Genomic DNA, 24045 nt, shown 5'->3' on the forward strand with positions numbered 1-24045 from the left:
AATATAACTACTATAATACTGCCCCCTAGATACAAGAATATAACTGCTAGAATACTGCCCCAATGTACAAGAATATAACTACTATAATACTACCCACTAGGTACAAGAATATAACTACTATAATACTGCCCCTCTGTACAATAATATAACTACTATAATACTGCTGCTATGTACAAGAATATAGCTACTATAATACTGCTCCCTATGTACAAGAATATAACTACTATAATACTGCGTCATATGTACTGTACAAGAATATAACTACTATAATACTGCCCCCTATGTACAAGAATATAAATACTATAATACTGCTCCTATGTACAAGAATATAACTGCTATAATACTGCTCCCTATGTACAAGAATATAACTACTATAATACTGCCCCCTATGTACAAGAATATACAGTTAGGTCCATATATATTTGGACAGAGACAACATTTTTCTAATTTTGGTTCTAGACATTACCACCCTGTTTTTAAAGGGACCAAAAGTAATTGGACAATTGACTCCAAGGCTATTTCATGGACAGGTGTGGGCAATCCCTTCGTTATGTCATTCTCAATTAAGCAGATAAAAGGCCTGGAGTTGATTTGAGGTGTGGTGCTTGCATTTGGAAGGTTTTGCTGTGAAGGAAACATGCGGTATAAGGGGCTCTCCATGCAGGCGAAACAAGCCATCCTTAAGCTGCAAAAAACAGAAAAAACCCATTCGAGAAATTGCTACAACATTAGGAGTGGCAAAATCTACAGTTTGGTACATCCTGAGAAAGAAAGCACTGGTGAACTCATCAATGCAAAAAGACCTGGGTGCCCACGGAAGACAACAGTGGTGGATGATCGCAGAATAGTCTCCATGGTGAAGAGAAACCCCTTCACAACAGCCAACCAAGCGAACAACACTCTCTAGGAGGTAGGCGTATCAATATCCAAATCTACCATAAAGAGAACACTGCATGAAAGTAAATACAGAGGGTTCACTGCACGGTGCAAGCCACTCATAAGCATCAAGAATAAGGCTAGACTGGACTTTGCTAAAAAAAAATCTAAAAAAGCCAGCACAGTTCTGGAAGAACATTCTTTGGACAGATGAAACCAAGATCAACCTCTACCAAAATGATGGAAAGAGAAACGTATGGCGAAGGCGTGGTACAGCTCATGATCCAAAGCATACCACATCATCTGTAAAACTCGGTGGAGGCAGTGTGATGGCTTGGGCATTCATGGCTGCCAGTGGCACTGGGTCACTAGTGTTTATTGACGATGTGACACGGGACAGAAGCAGCCAAATAAATTCTAAGGTATTCAGAGCCATACAGTGTGCTCAGATCCAGCCAAATGCAGCCAAACTGATTGGTCGTCGTTCCATACTACAGATGGACAATGACCCAAAACATAAAGCCAAAGCAACCCAGGAGTTTATTAACCGCTTCCCGACCGCCCACTGTAGATAAACGTTGGCGCTTGCTGGGCTTTGTGCAGCGCCGACGTTTATCTACTGTCGGCGGTTTTGTGCCCCCCGGGACCCCCACATACCTTACAACGCAGGGATCCCGGTGCACAATGCATGCTGGGACCCCCGACGTCATCGAGACCTGATTGGTTCAGGTCCTGATGACGTCAGCGTCACAGCAGCCAATGGGAGCGATCACTGGGAAAGCTGCTTGTTTCCCGGCGATCTCCCTCATTGTAACGCGCCTTCTCCCTCTGATCTCACTGACAGATGATCAGAGGTGAAGCAGCGTTACTGTGTGACTAGATCGCTGCCTGGCACAGCTGATCGATGCCTGGCACAGCTGTGCCAGGCAGCGATCTTGTCACACAGTAACGCTGCTTCACCTCTGATCATCTGTCATTGTGAGATCAGAGGAGAAGTCACGTTACAGTGTGCCAGGCAGCGATCTAGTCACATAGTAACGCTGCTTCTCCTCTGATCATCTGTCAGTGTGAGATCAGAGGAGAAGTGGCGTTACTATGAGTCAGATCGCAGCGCAGCGATCTTGTCACAAAAATAAAAAAAAGTAAAGAAAAAAAAAAGAAAAAAGCAGGTACACAGGTTAGGGTTAGGGCTAGGGCTAGGGCTGGGATTAAGGTTATGGGTGTGTTGGTGTTAGGTTTGTGGTTAGGGTTATGGTTAGGGGTGTGTTGGGGTTAGGGTTGGAATTAGAATTGGGGGTTTCCACTGTTTAGGTACATCAGGGGCTCTGTAAATGCAATATGACGCCCGCAGACCATTCCATCAAAGTCTGCATTTCAGAACGTCACTACTTCCCTTCCGAGCCCCACCGTGAGCCCAAACAGTAGTTTTCTCCCACATATGGGGTACCAGCGTACTCAGGACAAATTGGACAACAACTCTTAGGGACCAATTACTCCTGTTACCCTTGTGAAAATAAAAATTGGGGGCTAAAAGATCATTTTTGTGGAAAAAAAATGATTTTTTATTTTCATTGCTCTAAGTTATAAACTTCTGTGAAGCACTTGGGGGTTCAAAGTGTTCACAACACATCTAGATAAGTTCTTTAAGGGGTCTAGTTTCCAAAATGGGGTCACTTGTGGGGGGTTTCCACTGTTTAGGTACATCAGGGGCTCTCCAAATGCGACATGGCATCCGATCTCAATTCCTGCCAATTCTGCATTGAAAAAGTCAAACAGCGCTCCTTCCGTTCTGAGCTCTGCCGTGTGCTCAAACAGTGGTTTAGCCCCACATACGGGGTATCTGCGTATTCGGGAGAAATTGCACAAAAAATTTTGTGGTTCATTTTCTCTTTTTACACTTGTGAAAATAAAAAAAAATGGTTTTGAAGTAAAATGTTTGTGAAAAAAAGTTAAATGTTTATTTTTTCCACCCATATTCCATTCATTCATGTGAAGCACCTGAAGGGTTAATAAACTTCTTGAATGTGGTTTTGAGTACACTGAGAGGTGCAGTTTTTAGAATGGTGTGACTTTTGGGTATTTTTTGTTATATTGACCCCCCAAACTCACTTCAAATGTGAGGTGGTCCCTAAAAAAAATGGTGTTGCAAATTTTGTTGTAAAAATGAGAAATCGCTGGTCAACTTTTAACCCTTATAACTTCCTAAAAAAAAAAAAATTATGTTTCCAAAATTGTGCAGATGTAAAGTAGACATGTGGGAAATGTTATTTATTAACTATTTTGTGCGATATCACTCTCTGATTTAAGGGCATAAAAATTAAAAGTTTGAAAATTGCAAAATTTTCTAAATTTTCGCCAAATTTTGATTTTTTTAACAAATAAGCGCAGCTCATATCTAAAAAATTTTACCACCATCATGAAGTACAATATGTCATGAGTAAACAATGTCAGAATCAGTAGGATCCGTTGAAGCGTTCTAGAGTTATGACCTCATAAAGTGACACTGGTCAGAATTGAAAAAATTGGCCCGGTCACGAAGGCAAAAACAGGCTCGGGTGTGAAGGGGTTAAAGCAAAGAAGTGGAATTTTCTTGAATGGTCACGTCAGTCACCTGATCTCAACCCAATTGAGCATGCATTTCACTTGTTAAAGACTAAACTTCAGACAGAAAGGCCCACAAACAAACAGCAACTGAAAACCACCGCAGTGAAGGCCCGGCAGAGCATCAAAAAGGAGGAAACACAGCGTCTGGTGATGTCCATGAGTTCAAGACTTCAGGCAGTCATTGCCAACAAAGGGTTTTCAACCAAGTACTAGAAATGAACATTTTATTTACAATTATTTAATCTGTCCAATTACTTTTGGTCCCTTTAAAAACTGGGTGGCACATGTTAAGGAGCTGAAACTCCTAAACCCTTCATCCAATTTTAATGTGGATACCCTCAAATGAAATCTGAAAGTCTGAACTTCAACTGCATCTGAATTGTTTTGTTTAAAATTCATTGTGGTAATGTCTAGAACCAAAATTAGAAAAATGTTGTCTCTGTCCAAATATATATGGACCTAACTGTAACTACTATAATACTGCCTCCTATGTTCAAGAATATAACTACTATAATACTGCTCCTATGTACAAGAATATAACTACTATAATACTGCCCCTATGTACAAGAATATAACTACTATAATACTGCCCCCTATGTACAAGAATATAACTATTATAATACTGCCCCCTATGTACAAGAATATAACTACTATAATACTGCCCTCTATGTACAAGAATATAACTACTATAATACTGCCCTCTATGTACAAGAATATAACTACTATAATGCTGCCCCTATGTACAAGAATATAACTACTATAATACTGCTCCTATGTACAAGAATATAACTACTATAATACTGCTCCCTATGTACAAGAATATAACTACTATAATACTGCCCCTATGTACAAGAATATAACTACTATAATACTGCTCCTATGTACAAGTATATAACTACTATAATACTGCCCCTATGTACAAGAATATAACTACTATAATACTGCCCCTATGTACAAGAATATAACTACTATAATACTGCTCCTATGTACAAGTATATAACTACTATAATACTGCCCCTATGTACAAGAATATAACTACTATAATACTGCCCCTATGTACAAGAATATAACTACTATAATACTGCTCCTATGTACAAGTATATAACTACTATAATACTGCCCCTATGTACAAGAATATAACTACTATAATACTGCCCCTATGTACAAGAATATAACTACTATAATACTGCCCCTATGTACAAGAATATAACTACTATAATACTGCTCCTATGTACAAGAGTATAACTACTATAATACTGCTCCTATGTACAAGAGTATAACTACTATAATACTGCTCCTATGTACAAGAGTATAACTACTATAATACTGCTCCTATGTGTAAGAATATAACTACTATAATACTGCCCCTATATACAAGAATATAACTACTATAATACTGCCCCTATATACAAAAATATAACTACTATAATACTGCCCCCCTATATACAAGAATATAACTACTATAATACTGCCCCCCTATATACAAGAATATAACTACTATAATACTGCGCCCTATGTACAAGAATATAACTACTATAGTACTGCCCCCTATGTACAAGAATATAACTACTATAGTACTGCCCCCTATGTACAAGAATATAACTACTATACTGCTCCTATGTACAAGAATATAACTACTATAATACTGCTCCTATGTACAAGAATATAACTACTATAATACTGCTCCTATGTACAAGAATATAACTACTATAATACTGCTCCCTATATACAAGAATATAACTACTATAATACTGCCCTTATGTACAAGAATATAACTCCTATAATACTGCCCCCTATGTACAAGAATATAACTACTATAATACTGCTCCTATGTACAAGAATATAACTACTATAATACTGCCCCTATGTACAAGAGTATAACTACTATAATACTGTCCCTATGTACAAGAATATAACTACTATAATACTGCCCCTATGTACAAGAATATAACTACTATAATACTGCTCCTATGTACAAGAATATAACTACTATAATACTGCCCCTATGTACAAGAGTATAACTACTATAATACTGCTCCTATGTACAAGAATATAACTATTACCCTATATGTGTGTATAGCTGTAGTTGTGTTTATCTGGTTGTCTCTCTCTGATTTGGAAGGAATACATCCATTTATTTCCTTTGTCTTTTTTTTTCTATGAAGCTTTTCTTAGTTTTTATGGATTGTTTAAAAGTGAATAACCCCTTCCACATGAATTGATTTTGCTTGCACACTGTTAATATTTCAGACTGCGATGCAACATATTATATTTGTCTTTTTGCAGCCACTGACGACATAGTGAAGGTAGAAGTTTGGGACGTGGTGGATAAGGGTACGTTCCGCTTATATGTTGTTATTGGTGTCTTTCTCACTGTAGCCGAACAGGACAGTTTTATCCTGTAAAATCTGAGAACCATGACCACGGGGCCACAGTTTCAGGAAATTCTTGTATATTAAACACATTTTTCTTTTCTTTTCTATTTACAACCTCAATTGTAAAAAAGTTGGGACAGGATTAACAAAAAGCTGAAAAAGTAATGTACTAATGAAGAACAGCTGAAGGGTCAGTTTTCAGCTAAGCCACATGACTGTAATAAAGAAGGCATGTGAGAGAGGCCGAGCCTCTCAGAATCAAAGATAGCCGTAGGTCACTGATTTGTGGAACAATTGAAAAAAAAAAAAAAGTAAACACTTTGACTATCCCATAACGTACAGACATAGTATCATAAAATTATTCAGAGAGAAATCCATGTGCACAAGGGACAAGGCAGACGGTCAGGATAACAGGCAATTCGACAGTACCTCAAGTTATTTTGTGACTTTTTGAATGTTACACTTTTCTGTAACCAGTCGTTACTTTGTAGGTAAAGGTAAGAAGAGAGGAGAGAGCACCCTGAAACTGGAAAATGAGCCCCAGGAGGTGAGAAAACACATCCCCAATTCAGATTCTTGGTTTTTTTTGCAAATAACATTTTAAATGCCAATTTTGTTATGCTCTAGTCACATCCAAAGCTGCATTCACTGTTCTGCTTGGCACGATGTAATGCAAAAAATCATGATCTACATTTCTAATTTCTCTTATAAGACGGACGCAGATCTGGCCCTAGATGCGGAGTTTCTGGATGTTTACAAGAACTGCAATGGAGTGATTATGATGTTTGACATCACCAAGCAGTGGTGGGTATCTTTCTCCATGGGTAGGGTTGTGCAGGGTGTGGAGCAGGACACACTCTTATGCACATCAATTATTGGCTGTAAGGACCTTGTTTTTCTGATTTTGTTCCACTGAGGCAGTTAGATGATTGGCGGATTAACATATGATCCCCATATTTACAGATCTTTACTGTTGCTGTCAACCATCAGAAGATGCGATGGGCAGATGTTTCTATGATTCAGAGTTGACAGTCCACTTTTGTGTTTCAGGACCTTTACTTACATCACACGCGAACTGCCAAAGGTCCCCAGCCACGTCCCTGTATGTGTGCTTGGCAATCACCGTGATATGGGGGAGCACAGAGTCATCCTGCCTGATGACGTACGAGACTTCATACAGAGCCTGAACCGGTGAGTGATAGGACAGTATACATTGCTATATACCACCTCTGACCTGCTTAGTAAGTTGTACGTCCGATGTGAAAAGAGTATTCTTCCGCTGTGAGGGCTGCAGCTGATCAATGCTCACCGGCTGCAGTGGTAACGTAAGCTCTCCGTTGGTGAACACAAGTCTCAGAATGGTGGAACAGTGCTGGAGTTAAGTATAGATTTTTATTTTATCCTGGGGCTGTTAATATGGAGTTGTTCATTAGGAGATCCCTTCTATTACCTATAGTTTTTTTAACGTGAGCACACCTGCTTATCGCTGGGAGAACAATGTGATCGGCAGTCCAAAACTGGACATGTCAAATCGACATCCCTCCTGACCATCAATCGGCCGGCACTACTATGTACATTAGATTTTTGGCTGAATCAGTCATTGGTGGGTTCAGCCGACTTTAGTTTAACCCCTTCATGACCAAGCCTATTTTGACCTTAATGACCAGGCCATTTTTTGCAATTCTGACCAGTGTCCCTTTATGAGGTAATAACTCAGGAATGCTTCAACGGATCCTAGCGATTCTGAGATTGTTTTTTCGTGACACATTGGACTTCATGTTAGTGGTAAATTTAGGTCGATAATTTTTGCGTTTATTTGTGAAAAAGTCAGAAATTTGGTGAAAATTTTCAAATTTTGAATTTTTATTCTGTTAAACCAGAGAGTTATGTGGCACAAAATAGTTACTAAATAACATTTCCCACATGTCTACTTTGCATCAGCATAATTTTGGAAACAAAATATTTTTTTGTTAGGAAGTTATAAGGGTTAAAAGTTGACCAGCGATTTCTCATTTTTACAATAAAATTTACATAACCATATTTTTTTAGGGACCACCTCACATTTGCAGTCACTTTGAGGGGTCTATATGGCAGAAAATACCCAAAAGTGACACCATTCTAAAAACTGCACCCCTCAAGCTACTCAAAACTACATTCAAGAAGATTATTAACCCTTCAGATGTTTCACAGGAACTAAAGCAACCTGGAAAGAAAAAATGGACATTTTAATGTTTCCAACAAAAATTTTCTTTTAGCATCAATTTTTTCATTTTCACATGGGCAACAGGATAAAATGGATCCTAAAATTTGTTGGGCAATTTCTCCTGAGTACACCGATACCTCATATGTGGTCATAAACCAGTGTTTGAGCGCACGGCAGGGTCCGGAAGGGAAGGAGCACCATTTGACTTTTTGAATGGAAAATTAGCTCCAATCGTTATCGGACACCATGTCGCGTTTGGAGAACCCCTGTGCACCTAAACATTGGAGCTCCCCAACAAGTGACCCCATTTTGGAAACGAGACCCCTTATGGAACTTATCTAGATGTGTAGTGAGCACTTTGAACCCCCAAGTCCTTCACAAAAGTTTATAACACAGAGCAGTGAAAATAAAAATTAATTTTTTTTCCTCAAAAATGAATTTTAGCACACTATTTTTAATTTTCACAAGGCTAACAGGAGTAATTGGACCACAAAAGTTGTTGTCCAGTTTGTCCTGAGTACGCTGGTACCCCGTATGTGGGGGGGAACCACTGTTTGGGCACACGGCAGGGCTCAGAAGGGAAGGAGCGCCATTTGACTTTTTGAAATGCAAATTACTTCTAATCGTTAGCGGACACCATGTCGTGTTTGGAGAGCCCCTGTGTGCCTAAACATTGGAGCTCCCCCACAAATGACCCCATTTTGGAAACTAGACCCCCTAAGGAACTTATCTAGATGCATAGTGAGCACTTTGAACCCCCAAGTGCCTCACAAAAGTTTATAACGCAGAGCCGTGAAAATAAAAAAATATTTTTTTTTTCCTAAAAAAAAATGATTTTTAGCCAGCAATTTTTTTTTTGACAAGGGTAGCAGGATAAATTGGACCCCAAAAGTTGTTGTCCAGTTTGTCCTGAGTACGCTCGTACCCCATATGTGGGTGGGGACCACTGTTTGGGTACACGTCGGGGCTCGGAAGGGAAGTAGTGACATTATGAAATGGTGACTTTGATGGAATGGTCTGCGGGCATCATGTAACATTTGCAGAGCCCCTGATGTACCTAAACAATAGAAACCCCCCACAAGTGACCCCATTTTGGAAACTAGACCTCCCAAAGAACTTCTCTAGATGCCTGGTGAGCACTTTGAACCCCCAAGTGCTTCACAGAAGTTTATAACGCAGAGACGTGAAAATAAAAAAATAAACAATTTTCCACCAAAATATTTTTTTAGCCCCCAATTTTTTATTTTCCCAAGGATACCAGGAGAAATTAGACCCCCAAAGTTGTCGTGCAATTTTTCCTGAGTACGCTGATACCCCATATGTTGGGGTAAACCAGTGTTTGGGCACACGTCGGGGCTTGGAAGGGAGGGAGCACCGTTTAAGTTTTTTAGCGCAAAATTGGCTGGAGTAAGTGGTTGCACCATGTCTCGTTTGGAGACCCCCTGATGTGCCTAAACAGTGGAAACCCCACAATTCTAACTTCAGCCCTAACCCCAACACATCCCTAACCCCAGCCCTAACCCCAGCACATCCCTAACCCTAATCCCAACCCTAACCATAACCCTAACCCCAACACACACCTAATCCCAACCCTAACCACAAGCCTAACCCTAATTCCAACTCTAACCCTAATTCTAACTCTCTTTCCAACCCTAACCCTCTTTCCAACCCTAACCCTAATGGAAAAATAAAAATAATTTCTTTATTTTATTAGTTGATCCTGCCTATGGGGGTGATAAACGGGGTGGTTATTTACTTTTCATTCTATTTTGATCACTGTGAGAGTTTATCACAGTGATCAAAATGAATGAATGGAAATTGCAGCCGGCGGGCGCACTGCGCATGCGCCTGCCATTTTCCAATATGGCGGCGCCCATGATCCGGGACCGTTGAGCACCGGGGGGTGGGAGGAGGGGCGATCGGAAGGCGGGGGGGGGAGATAATGACAGCGGCGGCACATCGCCGCTGTCATTCAGTGGCGGGGGTCGGATCGCTGTCACCAGCCATGTCCGATGCTACAGCAGCGTCGGACATGGCTGGATTGTAATATTTCATCAATTTTCATTGATGAAATATTACTATCGCTCTGATTGGCTGTTTCACTTCTGACAGCCAATCAGAGCGATCGTAGTCACGTGGGGGCGAAGCCACGCCCCCTATGGTGAAGAACAAAGCCCCCTGTAGCTGCGGGTCGGGTGTAGTGATGGGCAGTCCGGCTCTTTTTGGTGATCCAGCTCTCACGGCTCCGCTCACCAAAAAGAGCCGGCTCTTTTTCGACTCCTTTTGGATCCTAAATGGATCCCTATTGTATATGTGTTATGGCGTCCTAAACTCCACCCACCTACCGCATAAACCCCCGCCCACTCGCTAGAAACCAATTAGATTGATTAGTGGGCGGAGTTTTGTTCCGGTGGGCGGAGTTACGTCTGCCGAACACCGGGATTTTAGGCCCAGTGAGAGCCATTCAAGGATTTTACCGGCTCTCACTGGGTAGCCGGCTCCCATCATTCACCGCGGGGAGCTGGCTCTTTGTGTCGGATCGTTCGCGACCGACACATCACTAGTCGGGTGACCTTTCAGTGACCTAGGTCCCCCGACCCGCAGGGGGGCTTTAAAGTCATGACGCCACATAGGCGTCACTTGTCAGATTGGCACCAGTTTTCATGACGCCTATGTGGCATCATTGGTCGTGAAGGGGTTAATGTTTATGAGAATCCTTAATAGTTTAGCATGCACAGAGCCCTTGACTTAGTAGTGGCTGTGCCTGGTAATAAGCTTAGAGCATCTTGCTTACATTCACGTGTATGGGACTAAGCTGTAGTACCAGGCATAGCCACTATTAATCTGTGACGCTGTGCATGGTACAATGTGCTCACTGGAGTGCTCTGGACCTTATTATCAGCTGATTGGTGGGATGTTGTGAGTCATCCCCCCTCCAATCTATTTTATAATCTTTGTATAATCTTGGAGAATACCTTAAAGATTTTTTTTTATTCTTTTCGTGCTCCCAGTAGTTTGTATCACAAGGGTGATCACTCCATTACTTCTTTGCTTTCCCAAACAGGCGCCCCGGTTCCTCCTATATCCGCTATGCTGAGTCTTCTATGAAGAACAGCTTTGGGCTGAAATACTTGCACAAATTTTTTAACATCCCATTTCTGCAGCTTCAGGTAAGACCCCAAATCGCCACCAACATCTCCCCATATTATACTAAATTCTGCTAACCTGTTCATGAAGACTAATAACTTTAGAGGCAGGAGGAGTGTGGACCATCTACAGGACCGATCAGGAGGGGTGATAAGCTGCGGATCACCTAATGGACCAGTCAGGAGATGTGACGGCTGTGGACCATCTACAGGACCAGTCAGAAGGGGCGATAGGCTGCAGACCTTATAAACGGTCAATCAGAAGGGGTGACATGCTGCAAACCACATACAGGGCAGATCATCAGAGATAGTGACAGGAGGGATGACATGCTGTGGACCACCTACACGACCAATCAGGAGGGATGACATGCTGTGGACCACCTACACGACCAATCAGGATGGATGATAGGCTGTGGACCACCTACCGGACTGGTCAGGATGGGTGACAGACTGCGGACCTTCTACATGGTCAATCAGGAGGGGTGACATGCTGCCGATGACATACATGGCAGATCATCAGGGGTAGAGAGCGGAGGGATGACATGCTGCAGACCACCTACAGGACCAGTCAGCATGGATGATAGGCTGCGGACCACCTACAGAACTGGTCAGGATGGATAAGGCCGCAGACCACCTACAGAGCTGATCATGCCTGAAGGTATATCCTGCGGCCACATGCCAGTAGGAACACCTCTTGGTAGCTTTACCGTCTCCTTGTACTTGGGCTTTCCTTTGTAAATGCCCTTCGGTACACCCGAGACCATCGGGGCATCTGAAGTTTCTGCACGAGCTCCGTTCTCGGTCTGGAGTTACAATCCCCATTATTGCTCCAGTAACGGTAACTAAGGCTGTAAGGTTATCCTGCAGGGAATGATCCCGCACAGCCTTACTTATTTATTTCTATGTGGAACCTGACACTATTAACCATTGGGTTTCTGAACATCAGTGTTGGCCTTACAGAAGGATAGGGTTAAAGGCCTCAGCTTTTGTCTATGGTGCGTATCATGTGTCCATATCTGACATTTACTTTTGTGTCCCACAGCGAGAAACCTTGTTACGACAACTGGAGACGAACCAGCTGGACATTGACGCCACCCTGGAGGAGCTGTCTGTCCAGCAAGAGACGGAGGACCAGAACTATGAAATGTAGGTCGCTGCTTATTGCATGGGCTCTAGTTAAGAGGGAGGAGGTCGGGGTGCTCCTTTACACTCGCCATCTCCCTGACACTAGATCAGTACTATCATCAGTAAAGTGGCTGATATCAGAGAGCAATAGCAATGGCAATTGTTTGGAGTTTTCTTTTCATTCCATTTAATGTTTGAAGTATAATAGACTTTTTCTTTGTGTCTCTCGGTGTAATTTTTTTTTTTTTTTAATGAATGACATGTCTATTTTATGGTAATATGCTCTGAGGTAGTGGCTGGCGAGTAAATCTGTGGCATATATATATATCTAATATATAAAGCTCAATGTGTGTATGTATGTATGTGTATGGAGCATCCTAAGCTATGTTGTGAGGCGAAATTTTAACCCCGCGCGTTCCAATTCACCAAACCATTTTGCCCGTCTACATACTGGGGAAAAAGTGTGTGTGCGTCAAGCCCCGCCCCTCATTATGATGTCATAATGCCCCTATCTACATAATGGGGAAACTGTGTGTGCGCATCAAGCCCTGCCCCTCATTATGATGTCACAATGGTTGCCATGGCGACGCTGATGTCATCATAGGTTGCAAGCCCCGCCGCTCCTTATTATTTCATAATGGTTGACTATGGGATGGAGGATGTGTGATGGGTATATGGGCACTGGACTATGGGATGGCGGATATGTATGATGGGTATATGGGCATGGGACTATGGGATGGAGGATGTGTGATGGGTATATGGGCACTCTACTATGGGATGGAGGATATGTATGATGGGTATATATGGGCACGAGACTATGGGATGGAGGATGTGTATGATGGGTATATGGGCATGGGACTATGGGATGGAGGATGTGTGATGGGTATATGGGCACTCTACTATGGGATGGAGGATATGTATGATGGGTATATATGGGCACGAGACTATGGGATGGCGGATATGTATGATGGGTATATGGGCACTCTACTATGGGATGGAGGATGTGTGATGGGTATATTGGCACTCTACTATGGGATGTAGGATATGTATGATGGGTATATATGGGCACGGGACTATGGGATGGAGGATGTGTATGATGGGTATTTGGGCACTCTACTATGGGATGGAGGATATGTATGATGGGTATATGGGCACGAGCCTATGGGATGGAGGATGTGTGATGGGTATATGGGCACTCTACTATGGGATGTAGGATATGTATGAGTGTTATATGTGGGCACGGGACTATGGGATGGGGGATGTGTGATGGGTATATGGGCACTCTACTATGGGATGGAGGATATGTATGATGGGTATATATGGGCACGAGACTATGGGATGACGGATATGTATGATATGGGTATATGGGCACTCTACTATGGGATGGAGGATGTGTGATGGGTATATGGGCATGGGACTATGGGATGGAGAATATGTATGATGGGTATATGGGCATGGGACTATGGGATGGAGGCTGTGTGATGGGTATATGGGCACAGGCCTATGGGATCGTGGATATGTATTATGGGTATATGGGCACTCTACTATGGGATGGAGGATGTGTGATGGGTATATGGGCACTCTACTATGGGATGGAGGATATGTATGATGGGTATATATGGGCACAGGACTATGGGATGGAGGATATGTATGATGGGTATATGGGCACTGGACTATGGGATGGAGGATGTGTGATGGGTACATGGGCACTCTACTATGGGATGGAGGATATGTATGACGGGTATATGGGCACGGGACTATGGGATGGAGGATATGTATGATGGGTATATGGGCATGGAACTATGGGATGGAGGATGTGTGATGGGTATATGGGCACTGGACTATGGGATGTAGGATATGTATGACGGGTATATGGGCACGGGACTATGGGATGGAGGATATGTATTATGGGCATATGGGCACGGGACTATGGGATGGAGGATAATTATAATTTGCTATAACTAACCACAGTTAGTTACTATGCCCGGGCAGCGCCGGGCTCTTCAGCTAGTGTGTGTGTGTGTGTATATATATATATATATATATATATATATATATATATATATATATATACACAACTTGGACCAGCTGTCCTCCGAGCTCTGGACAATAAATACCTGTTCTCTCTGTATTGCACGGGCCAGGACTGGGAACTTGTCCAACAATGCAGAAAGAAAAGCAGAAATGCCCAGCTTGAGACCGTGAAGAAGTCGGCAGTCTTTTTCCGCCAAAACGCGTAGTCTGTTCAGCTTTATGTCTGCATCTTATTACTGAACTCTGAATACTCTACAATAAATTTTTGGAATTTTTAAATTACCTGAAGTTTCCATTTGCTGGGCGTTTCTGCTTTGCTATATATATATATATATATATATATATATATATATATATATATATATATATATATATATATTAATTAATATATTAATTAATATTATTTATATATACATATATTTTCACACTGGTGTGGCTTTTGGGACCTGAGTGATTGAAGGGATTTTCTGTGCATCTCTCGTTTGTTTCTTATAGCTTCAATGTGTGAAAGAAAATTAAAAAGATTAGAAGAAATTGCATAAACTTGTCTATGGATCCTCTGATGCTGCGCAGTTCTGCTGACCATATTCCCCACCTGTCTCTTCTTTCCTTCTCTTATGGCAGATGTGGAAGATGTTTGACAGCTGCAGCCAATCACTGCGACCATTCATTGGCTGCAGTGGTCACATGCCAACAACACCTGTCAGAAGAGAAGGAGAGAAGTCCAGAGGAGGTGCACCAAGGGGATTCATATGAGTGTGTGATTTTTATTTATTTTTTTTTTATATATAAAACATATGTACACTTAACCCCTTTACCCCCAAGGGTGGTTTGCATGTTAATGACCAGGCAAATTTTTACAATTCTGACCACTGTCCCTTTATGAGGTCATAACTCTGGAACGCTTCCATGCATCCCGGTGATTCTGGCATTGTTTTCTCGTGACACATTGTACTTCATGTTAGTGGTAACATTTCTTTGATATAACTTGTTGTTATTTGTGAAAAAAAAACCTGGGAATTTGGCGAAAATTTCGTAATTTTACAACTTTGAATTTTTATGCCCTTAAATCACAGAGATATGTCACATGAAATACTTAAAGGGGTTGTCCAGGCTTTTCACATAATCACAGTGCATATCTGGGCTGCAGAATGCGGACAATAAGTAATTTACCTTCTGTGGCCAGTTTGCAGCGTTTCCAAGATATGATCTCTTGCTTCTATGAAAAGCGTCCAGGGGGGTGTGTTCTGGCATTGAAATGAGAACTGGTCGTTTCCTCCTACTCTACTAAAAACATGCCCTCTATAGCAACAACCCCACCCTCCATTACTACAGGCCCTCCCCGTCCACATGAACAAGCCCTCCTCACACAGTAACAAATCCTCCCCCTCTAGCAGCCTCAGTGCAGAAAGCAGAACCACCCAGCTGCTCCTCCCCCAGACACACGCTGAACAGTGTTCTATGGAAAGTGAAACTAGTGAGGAGGAAACGACCAGTTCTCATTTCATCATTTCAATGCCAGAACACACCCCCCCCCCCCCCCCTGGACGTTTTTCATAGAAGCAAGAGATGATATCTGGCAAACGCTGCAAACTGGTCACAGAAGGTAAATTACTTATTGTCAACATTCTGCAGCCCAGATATGCACTGAGATTATGTGAAAAGCCCGGACAACCCCTTTAATAAGTAACATTTCCCACATGTTTACTTTACATCAGCACAATTTTGGAACCATTTTTTTTGTTAGGAAGTTATATAAGCGTTAAAAGTTGACCAGCGATTTCTCATTTTTACACACCATTTTATTTTTACGGACCACATCATATTTGAAGTCACTTTGAGGGGTCTATATGATATAAAATACCCAAAAGTGACACCATTCTAAAAACTACACCCCTCAAAACCATATTCAAGACGTTTATTAACCCTTCAGGGGCTTCACAGGAATTTTTGGAATGTTAAAAAATGAACATTTAACTTTTTTCACAAAAAATTTACTTTTCCAATTTATTTTATTTTATCAAGGGTAACAGGAGAAATTGGACCTAAAAAGATGTTGTACAATTTGTCCTGAGTACGCTGATATCCCATATATGCAGGTAAACCACTGTTTGGGCGCATGGCAGAGCTTGGAAGGGAAGGAGCGCCATTTTACTTTTTTAATGCCAAATTGGCTGGAATTAAGATGGGACGCCATGTCGCTTTTGGAGAGCCTCTGATGTGCCTAAACAGTGGAAACGCCCCACGAGTGACACCATTTTCAAAACTAGACCCCCTAATGAACTTATCTAGATGTGTGGTGAGCACTTTGAACCCCCAAGTAATTCACAGAGGTTTATAATGTAGAGCCGTAAAAATAAAAAATCATGTTTTTTTCACAAAAATTATCTTTTTGCCCCCAATTTTTTATCTTCCCAAGGGTAACAGAAATTGGACCGCAAGAATTCTTGTGCAATTTGTCCTGAGTACCCTGATACCCCATATGTGGGGGTAAACCACTGTTTGGGCACAAGGCAGAGCTCAGAATTGAAGGAGCGCCAGATTTTACTGTTATGGTTTGCAGGTGCCATGACCCACTGGGAGAGCCCATGAGGTGCCAAAACAGCAGAACTCCCCATAAGTGACCCAATTTTACAAACTACATCTCTCAATAAATTCATCTAGGGGTGGGTGCAGTGATCATACACCATGGGTGTGTCTCAGAATTTTATACCATCGGGCAGTGAGGACAAAATACAGTAACTACATTTTTACCACCAAAATCTTGTTTTAGGCAATATTTTACATTTTCACTCAAGAAGTGGGTAAAAATGGCAGCAAAATTGGTCCCACAATTTCTACTGAACGTAGCAATACCCCATATGTCGCTGTACAGTGCTAGTTAGCCATGCGGAGAGACTCTGAAGGAACGGAGCGTTATTTACCTATTCAAGTGAATGGGTCTGTGCACATGTCAGTGTGTTTCCACGGACCATGTGTCTCTGTGCAAAACACGCTGACATGTCCGGTTTTTAATGTCAGCACGGGCCACAAAACATCCAGCACACGTGCATATGCATAACACACATGGGTGTCATCCATGTAACACGCATCGGTGCCGGGAGGGCAGGGGAGAATGATGAGAGCCGTGTTCAGCACCCGGCACTGGGGAACAGCGCTTGCTGTAATGCTTCTTTCCTGGCGCCCGTCCTTGTGGTATTGATGCGGCACACGCTTGCCACACCTGTGCCACAAGTATTACACACACGGACACTGACATCTCTGGTGCTGGAAATATCAGGACGTGTGAAAGAGGTATTATAGCGGGTTTTTATGTTTGGCTGCTGTCACACTAAAAAGACGCCTTTTTATTGCAAAAAAATAGTTTTTGCATCACCATGTTTTGAGAGCTATATTTTTTCCATATTTTGGTCCACAGAGTCATGTGAGATTCTTGTTTTTTGCGGGACAAGTTGACGTTTTTACCATTTTCGGGCACGTGACATTTTTTATCGCCTTTTATTCCGATTTTTGGGAGGATTCTGATTTTTGGGAGGCAGAATGAACAAAAACCAGCAATTCATGAATTTTTTTTTTTTTTTTTTTGGGGGGGGCTGTTTATACTGTTCCGCGTGTGGTAAAATTGATAAAGCAGTTTTATTCTTCGGGTCAGTACGATGACAGCAATGCCTCATTTATATCTTTTTATCTTTTTTTTATGTTTTGGCGCTTTTATACAATAAAAACTATTTTCTCCTTCGCCTCATTTGGGAACACCGAGGCAGTGGGTGTTATGCTGCTGGCCACTAGGAGGACACTAAGTAAACCAGAAAAAGTTAACTCCTCCCCTGCAGTATACACCTTCTCACTGGATGAGATTTCTCTAGTTCTTGCTTAGTGTCTATAGGAGGCACTTGGGTCTGGCTTCAGACCCCACCGTTTTTATTTTATTTTTGATTTTTCTGTAAATTTTTATTTTTTAATTAAGGGAGTGAAGGGGGCGACGGTTCCTTTCTATGGCCCGCTCTCTCCCGAACCAACAGGCAAGCACGCAGAGTATACCTCCCCGTACACTTTCCTGCGATGATTGGGGCTGATTCCTCTGGCGATGATGGCGATGTTCTTTATGGTCCCGGTAATCCACGGATACAAGGCCGAGCACATGGAGTAGAAGACTGGAACAGCGCTACCGAATGCCCTGAATCAGCCCCATAGCTCTCCATCCCCCTGCCATAGGGAGGATCTATTGAGCATACACCTTTAAGAACTCCTGCAGCTCTGCTACATCAGCCCAGGAGGATGAGAAGACCTGCAGGGATGGCCCCGGACAGAGCGGCCTGCCTGAGCACTGGAGTAGAGGTATGGGGTCGGGTCCTGGTCCCCGGAAGAAACGCTGACTTAGTGGGGGCGCCCCATCCCCATTGCGCCCCCCCCGCTCTCAGCGCTTACCGTGGGTAGGCCAAAAATTTAGTCCCCGGCTTCTCCTGCCTACTAGGCTGCAATTTGAATAGCGCCGCCCATGCTAGCGTCGCCGCCCCCTCCTCCTGGCGCCTCTCATTCCTTACGAGACGCCCAATTCTAATCTCGGGGGCCATGTCCTTTACCTCAGCCTGCTCTGGACACAAGCTGTGAGGCGTGCACTCTGCCAGATACCGGGTGACACCACAGGGCCACCGCTTTCCTCCCGGGGGACACAGCACAGGACCGTGGGTAAGCTGCATCTGCCCTCAGATTAAAGCTTAACCCCTTCTCGGCACATTCCCTGCAGCTGCAGACAGACTCTAATCCTTTCAGGAGCGCTATGTCTCAATCTAAGGAGGCTAAAGGGCTGCTAAGAAGCACACTGTGTTTTTTACCGTGTGTACCACTTGCAAGTCTGCCTTACCCAGTGCACAGACTAATCCGTTATGCACGGTCTGCGACCCGGCCTGCGCTCAAACGCCCCTCGCTGCCACTGCTGACGGGCGTCCTGCGTTTAGTACCCCTAAGTGGGCTGCGTCCCTGTCACGGTCGGTGGAGTCTCTGACCCACTCTATATTCTCCCTCCGGGAGGACTCTTTAAGTCAGAAAGCGCCCTTACCTCCCGAGGAACCGTCCACCAGCAGGGGCCGTATTCGTTCAAGGGATGGTCAGATCTCTAGAAAGCGGACCCATGACGCGTCCCCTAGTCCCGTTCACGCCTCAGCATTGGCGACTCCTGTCTCTCGCTCTCCCTCTCCTGAGGTTCACAGCGAGCACGACTCTGAATTCGAATCTGACACGTCAGCCCCTCAGAATCCCCCAACTGATCAAGAGTCGCTTGATTCTCTTATAGAATCAGTCAACAGGATTCTGAAGTTGGATGAGTAAAATATTCCCGCTCCAGCACACTCTATCTCATTTAAGAAAACCAAGCGTGTGCGCAGGTTATTTACCAGCCATCCGGAGTTTAAGGAAATTGTCCAGAAACATAGGGATCGTCCACATAAGCAGTTCACAGGGCATAAGTCTACTCAGGCTAAATACCCTTTTGATCCGGACCTAATGAAGGATTGGTTACAGTCCCCTCCGGTGGACCCTCCTGTATCGCGTCCTGCTTCTAAAACGCTCCTATCCGTTTCTGAGGGTTCCTCAGTCAGAAACCCCTCCGATCGTCAAATTGACTACCTTGCCCGTTCAGTTTTTGAAGCTTCAGGAGCAGCGCTTTTTCCATCTTTCATGGCAATTTGGGTCACTAAGGTAATGGCCGCTTGGGCAGAAGTCTTCCTTCCAGGACACCAAACTTCCTCCGGAGGCGACCACTGTCGCCAGGCAGATAATTCACGCAGCGGACTTGGTAGTGGACGCTTCTTTTGATGCCGCCAATTGCGCTGCTTAAACTGCCGCTAATGTGATCTCCATTAGAAGAACCCTATGGCTCCACAACTGGCGGGCGGATGCCACATCTAAAAGATCGTTGACTTCTCTCCCCTTTCAAACGGGTCGTCTTTTTGGAGAGAAACTGGACCAGCTCATTTCTGATACTACCAGGGGAAAAAGTAAATTCCTTCCTCAGCAAAAGGCTGTACGGCCGTTTCGCAACCAACAGCCAATGCGTTTTCGATCTTTTCGCAACAATTCCGGTTGGTCCTGCTCTACCTTCTCTTCCGGATCAGATCGGTCGCCGCGTGGAGACAGAGGTTCCCAGGTCACATACAGACCTAACCGCACTTGGAAACCCAGGCCTAGGGCTTCTGGATCTAGGGGAGCCAGATCTCATAGATCTACCCAATGACTTGTTGCGGTATCCGGCGGACACCGACAAAGTAGGCGGTCGCCTACTTTCCTTCAGCCACATCTGGCTCGTGGTTGTCCACGACAAGTCAGGGAGCTGGGGTCCTCCGGAAACAAGATAGAATTTTCTTCTCCCCCTCCAACTCGGTTTTTCCTTTCCTCTCCCCCCCAAGAAAAAAGACAAGAGCCTTCCTTCAGGCTGTTCAGACTTTGCTAAGGGACGGAGTCATCATTCCGGTCCCTCATCACGAAAGGTTCAGGGGATTTTATTCAAACTTTTTTGTGGTTCCAAAGAAGTACGGGACGATGCAACCTATTCTGGATCTCAAACTGTTAAATCAGTTTGTCAAGGTACGGCGATTCCGAATGGAATCTCTCCGATCAGTTGTCGCTTCCATGGAAAAAGGAGAGTTCCTAGCATCCATCGACATCAAGGATGCTTACCTTCACATTCCAAATTGCCCGTCCCACCAGCAGTTCCTGTGTTTTGCAATTCACGAGGAACACTTCCAGTTCGTTGCCTTGCCCTTCGGACTCGCCATCGCCCCCAGGGTCTTTACCAAGGTCATGGCGGCTGTCATGGCCATTCTCCACTCTCGGTGAGTAGTGGTGTTACCGTATCTGGACGACCTGCTCATCAAGGGTCCGTCCCTTCCAGCCTGCGAGGAATCCGTGGATATAACAGTAAATACACTTTCTCGCCTGGGGTGGAAGATAAACTTCGAAAAGTCTTACCCAAAACCGGCTCAGCAGATTTTCTTTTTAGAAATGAAGATCAAGATGAATGAATCCAAGATGGACACTTCCCGTGGGTTGGCCATTCTCCCTCCAGAAAAGACCCAAGCCTTACAACAGGCAGCGCAGACTCTTTCCCGACCAGTTTCTCACTCCATTCGTTTGAGCATGAGAGTTCTTGGAAAGATGGTGGCTGCGATGGAAGCAGTTCCATTTACACAGTTCCATCTCCGACCCTTACAACATGCGTTGCTGTTAGCTTGGGACAAGAACCCGTTCTCCCTGGACCGTTGGATCCTTCTGTCCCTGCGGGTCAGGCAAGCCCTCAGGTGGTGGACACTGAGGTCCTCCCTGAATCAAGGGAGGTCTTTTCTCCCAGTAAGATGGTTGGTAGTAACCACCGACGCAAGTCTTCTCGGCTGGGGTGTGGTCTTTCGTCACCACACGGCACAGGGTCGTTGATCAACCCGAGAGTCACGTCTCCCCATCAACATTTTGGAGATACGAGCGATCAGATTAGCTCTACGGAGTTTCCACCATTTCCTCGCAAGTCACCCCATCAGGATCAATCCAACAACGCCACGGCTGTAGCGTATATCAACCGCCAGGAAGGTACCTGGAGCAGGATGGTCATGCACGAAGTGAGTCACATCCTCCATTGGGCCGAGACCAACCATTCGCCCATCTCAGCAATCCACATCCCGGGCGTAGAAAATTGGGCGGCAGATTTTCTCAGTCGGCAAGTCATTGCCTCAGGAGAGTGGTCTCTTCATCCGGAAGTCTTTCAGCAGATTTGTCATCGTTGGGGGACTCCGGATGTGGATCTCATGGCCTCAAGACTAAACAACAAGGTTCCTCGGTTCATTGCCCGATCACGCGATCCATGCGCCATCGTTGCGGACGCCCTTGTTCTGCCATGTTTTCAGCTCCCATACATCTTTCCCCCTCTTCCCTTGCTTCCGAGGGTCATCAAGAAGATCAGAGCGGAGGGAGTACCAGTGATCCTAGTCGCGCCAGATTGGCCGCGCCGAGCATGGTACGCAGAACTAATACAACTAGTCGCCGACGTCCCCTGGCAGATCGCATGGATCTACTCTCACAGGGCCCGACTTACCACAAGAACTCCGGGGCCCTGTCTTTGACGGCATGGCTGTTGAATCCTGGATTTTAGCACAGACTGGGTTCTCACGATGTGATTTCCACCATGATTAGTGCTAGGAAGCCTGTGTCCATGCGCATCTATCACCGCACCTGGAAAACATTCTTTTCGTGGTGCAAGGATCATGGTCGATCCCCTCTGGTGTTTTCCATTCCGGCCATATTGGAATTCCTTCAATCCGGATTAAAATCAGGCCTCGCGCTTAGCTCGCTCAAGGGCCAAATTTCGGCCTTGTCAGTGCTTTTCCAACGCAAAATTGCCACCAAACTTCAGGTCAAGACGTTCATTCAGGGAGTTTCCCATGTGGCGCCTCCTTGTAGAAGTCCATTGGAATCATGGGACTTTAAGCTGGTTCTCGGGGCCTTACAGGAGGCTCTTTTCGAACCGCTGCAGAACGTGTCACTGACCGTCCTCTCTTGGAAGGTGGTCTTTCTAGTGGCAATTTCGCCAATCAGACGAGTTTCGGAATTGGCAGCCCTGTCCTGCCGTTCTCCGTTCCTGAATTTTCATCAGAACAAGGTAGTTCTCAGGACGTCCCCGTCCTTCCTGCCCAAGGTCGTCTCCTCTTTCCATCTCAACGAGGAAATTGTTTTGCCTTCCTTCTGTCTGCCAGTCCATCAAATTGAGAAGTCCCTCCACCGCCTGGATGTGGTTAGGGCGCTGAGACGGTACATCTTTCGGACGGTTCCCTTCTGCAAGTCAGATGCCCTGTTCAGACTTCCAGAGGGGCATTGGAAGGGTCTAGCCGCGTCAAAAGCAACGCTAGCCAGGTGGATTCGCTTGGCGATTCAGGAATCCTACCGTGTCAGGAACGCGCCTGTCCCAGCGGGGATTAAGGCGCACTCTATCCGGTCAGTGGGCGCCTCTTGGGCCATTCGGCACCAAGCGTCGGCAGAACAGGTCTGCAATGCTGCGACTTGGTCCAGTCTGCATACTTTTACAAAACATTACCAAATTCATTCTCAGGCTTCTGCAGATGCAGCTCTCGGCGGACGCATCCTGCAATCAACAGTACCTCAGTGTTGACATGGGGTATTAGCAGATGTATGCTCCCCACCCAGGGACTGCTTTAGGATGACCCACTGTCTCTATGTCCCCCAATGAGGCGTAGGAGAAATAGGGATTTTTGTGTACTCACCGTAAAATCCTTTTCTCCGAGCCATTCATTGGGGGACACAGCACCCACCCTGTTTAGCCTACTGGCTCATTGTAGCATTCTTAGGTTGTGACATTATGGTTTTTGTTGACTGTTTAAGCTCCTACTGCTTTTTTTCACCGAACTGGAGAAATCTCATCCAGCGAGAGGGTGTATACTGCAGGGGAGGAGTTAACTTTTTTTCTGGTTTACTTAGTGTCCTCCTATGGCAAGCAGCATAACACCCACTGTCTCTGTGTCCCCCAATGAATTGCTCGGAGAAAAGGATTTTATGGTGAGTACAGAAAATCCCTATTTATATAAAAAATAATTATTTTTGCATTGCTTTATTCTGAGAGCTATAACTTTTTTATTTTTCCGGTAATGGAGCTGTACGGGGGCTTGTTTTTTGCGGGACCAGA

At 44.3% G+C, this 24045-nt stretch overlaps 1 protein-coding gene across 2 annotated transcripts in view; it reads left to right on the plus strand.

The window, feature by feature from the left end:
* The window catches only part of RABL6 (RAB, member RAS oncogene family like 6), a 53093-nt gene that overhangs the window by 14095 nt on the left and 14953 nt on the right, over positions 1–24045 (plus strand). For both annotated transcript variants that reach the window (XM_073556015.1, XM_073556016.1), the window contains exons 4-9: positions 5767–5814; positions 6347–6402; positions 6568–6659; positions 6906–7046; positions 11123–11228; positions 12247–12350. In XM_073556015.1, coding sequence (XP_073412116.1) covers positions 5767–5814; positions 6347–6402; positions 6568–6659; positions 6906–7046; positions 11123–11228; positions 12247–12350 — 547 coding nt within the window. The remainder of the gene's footprint in view (positions 1–5766; positions 5815–6346; positions 6403–6567; positions 6660–6905; positions 7047–11122; positions 11229–12246; positions 12351–24045) is intronic.

Source organism: Dendrobates tinctorius, unplaced genomic scaffold (genome assembly GCF_039654945.1).
Source record: "Dendrobates tinctorius isolate UK_male_01 unplaced genomic scaffold, ASM3965494v1 ptg000231l, whole genome shotgun sequence".
Taxonomy (NCBI): Eukaryota; Metazoa; Chordata; class Amphibia; order Anura; family Dendrobatidae; genus Dendrobates; species Dendrobates tinctorius.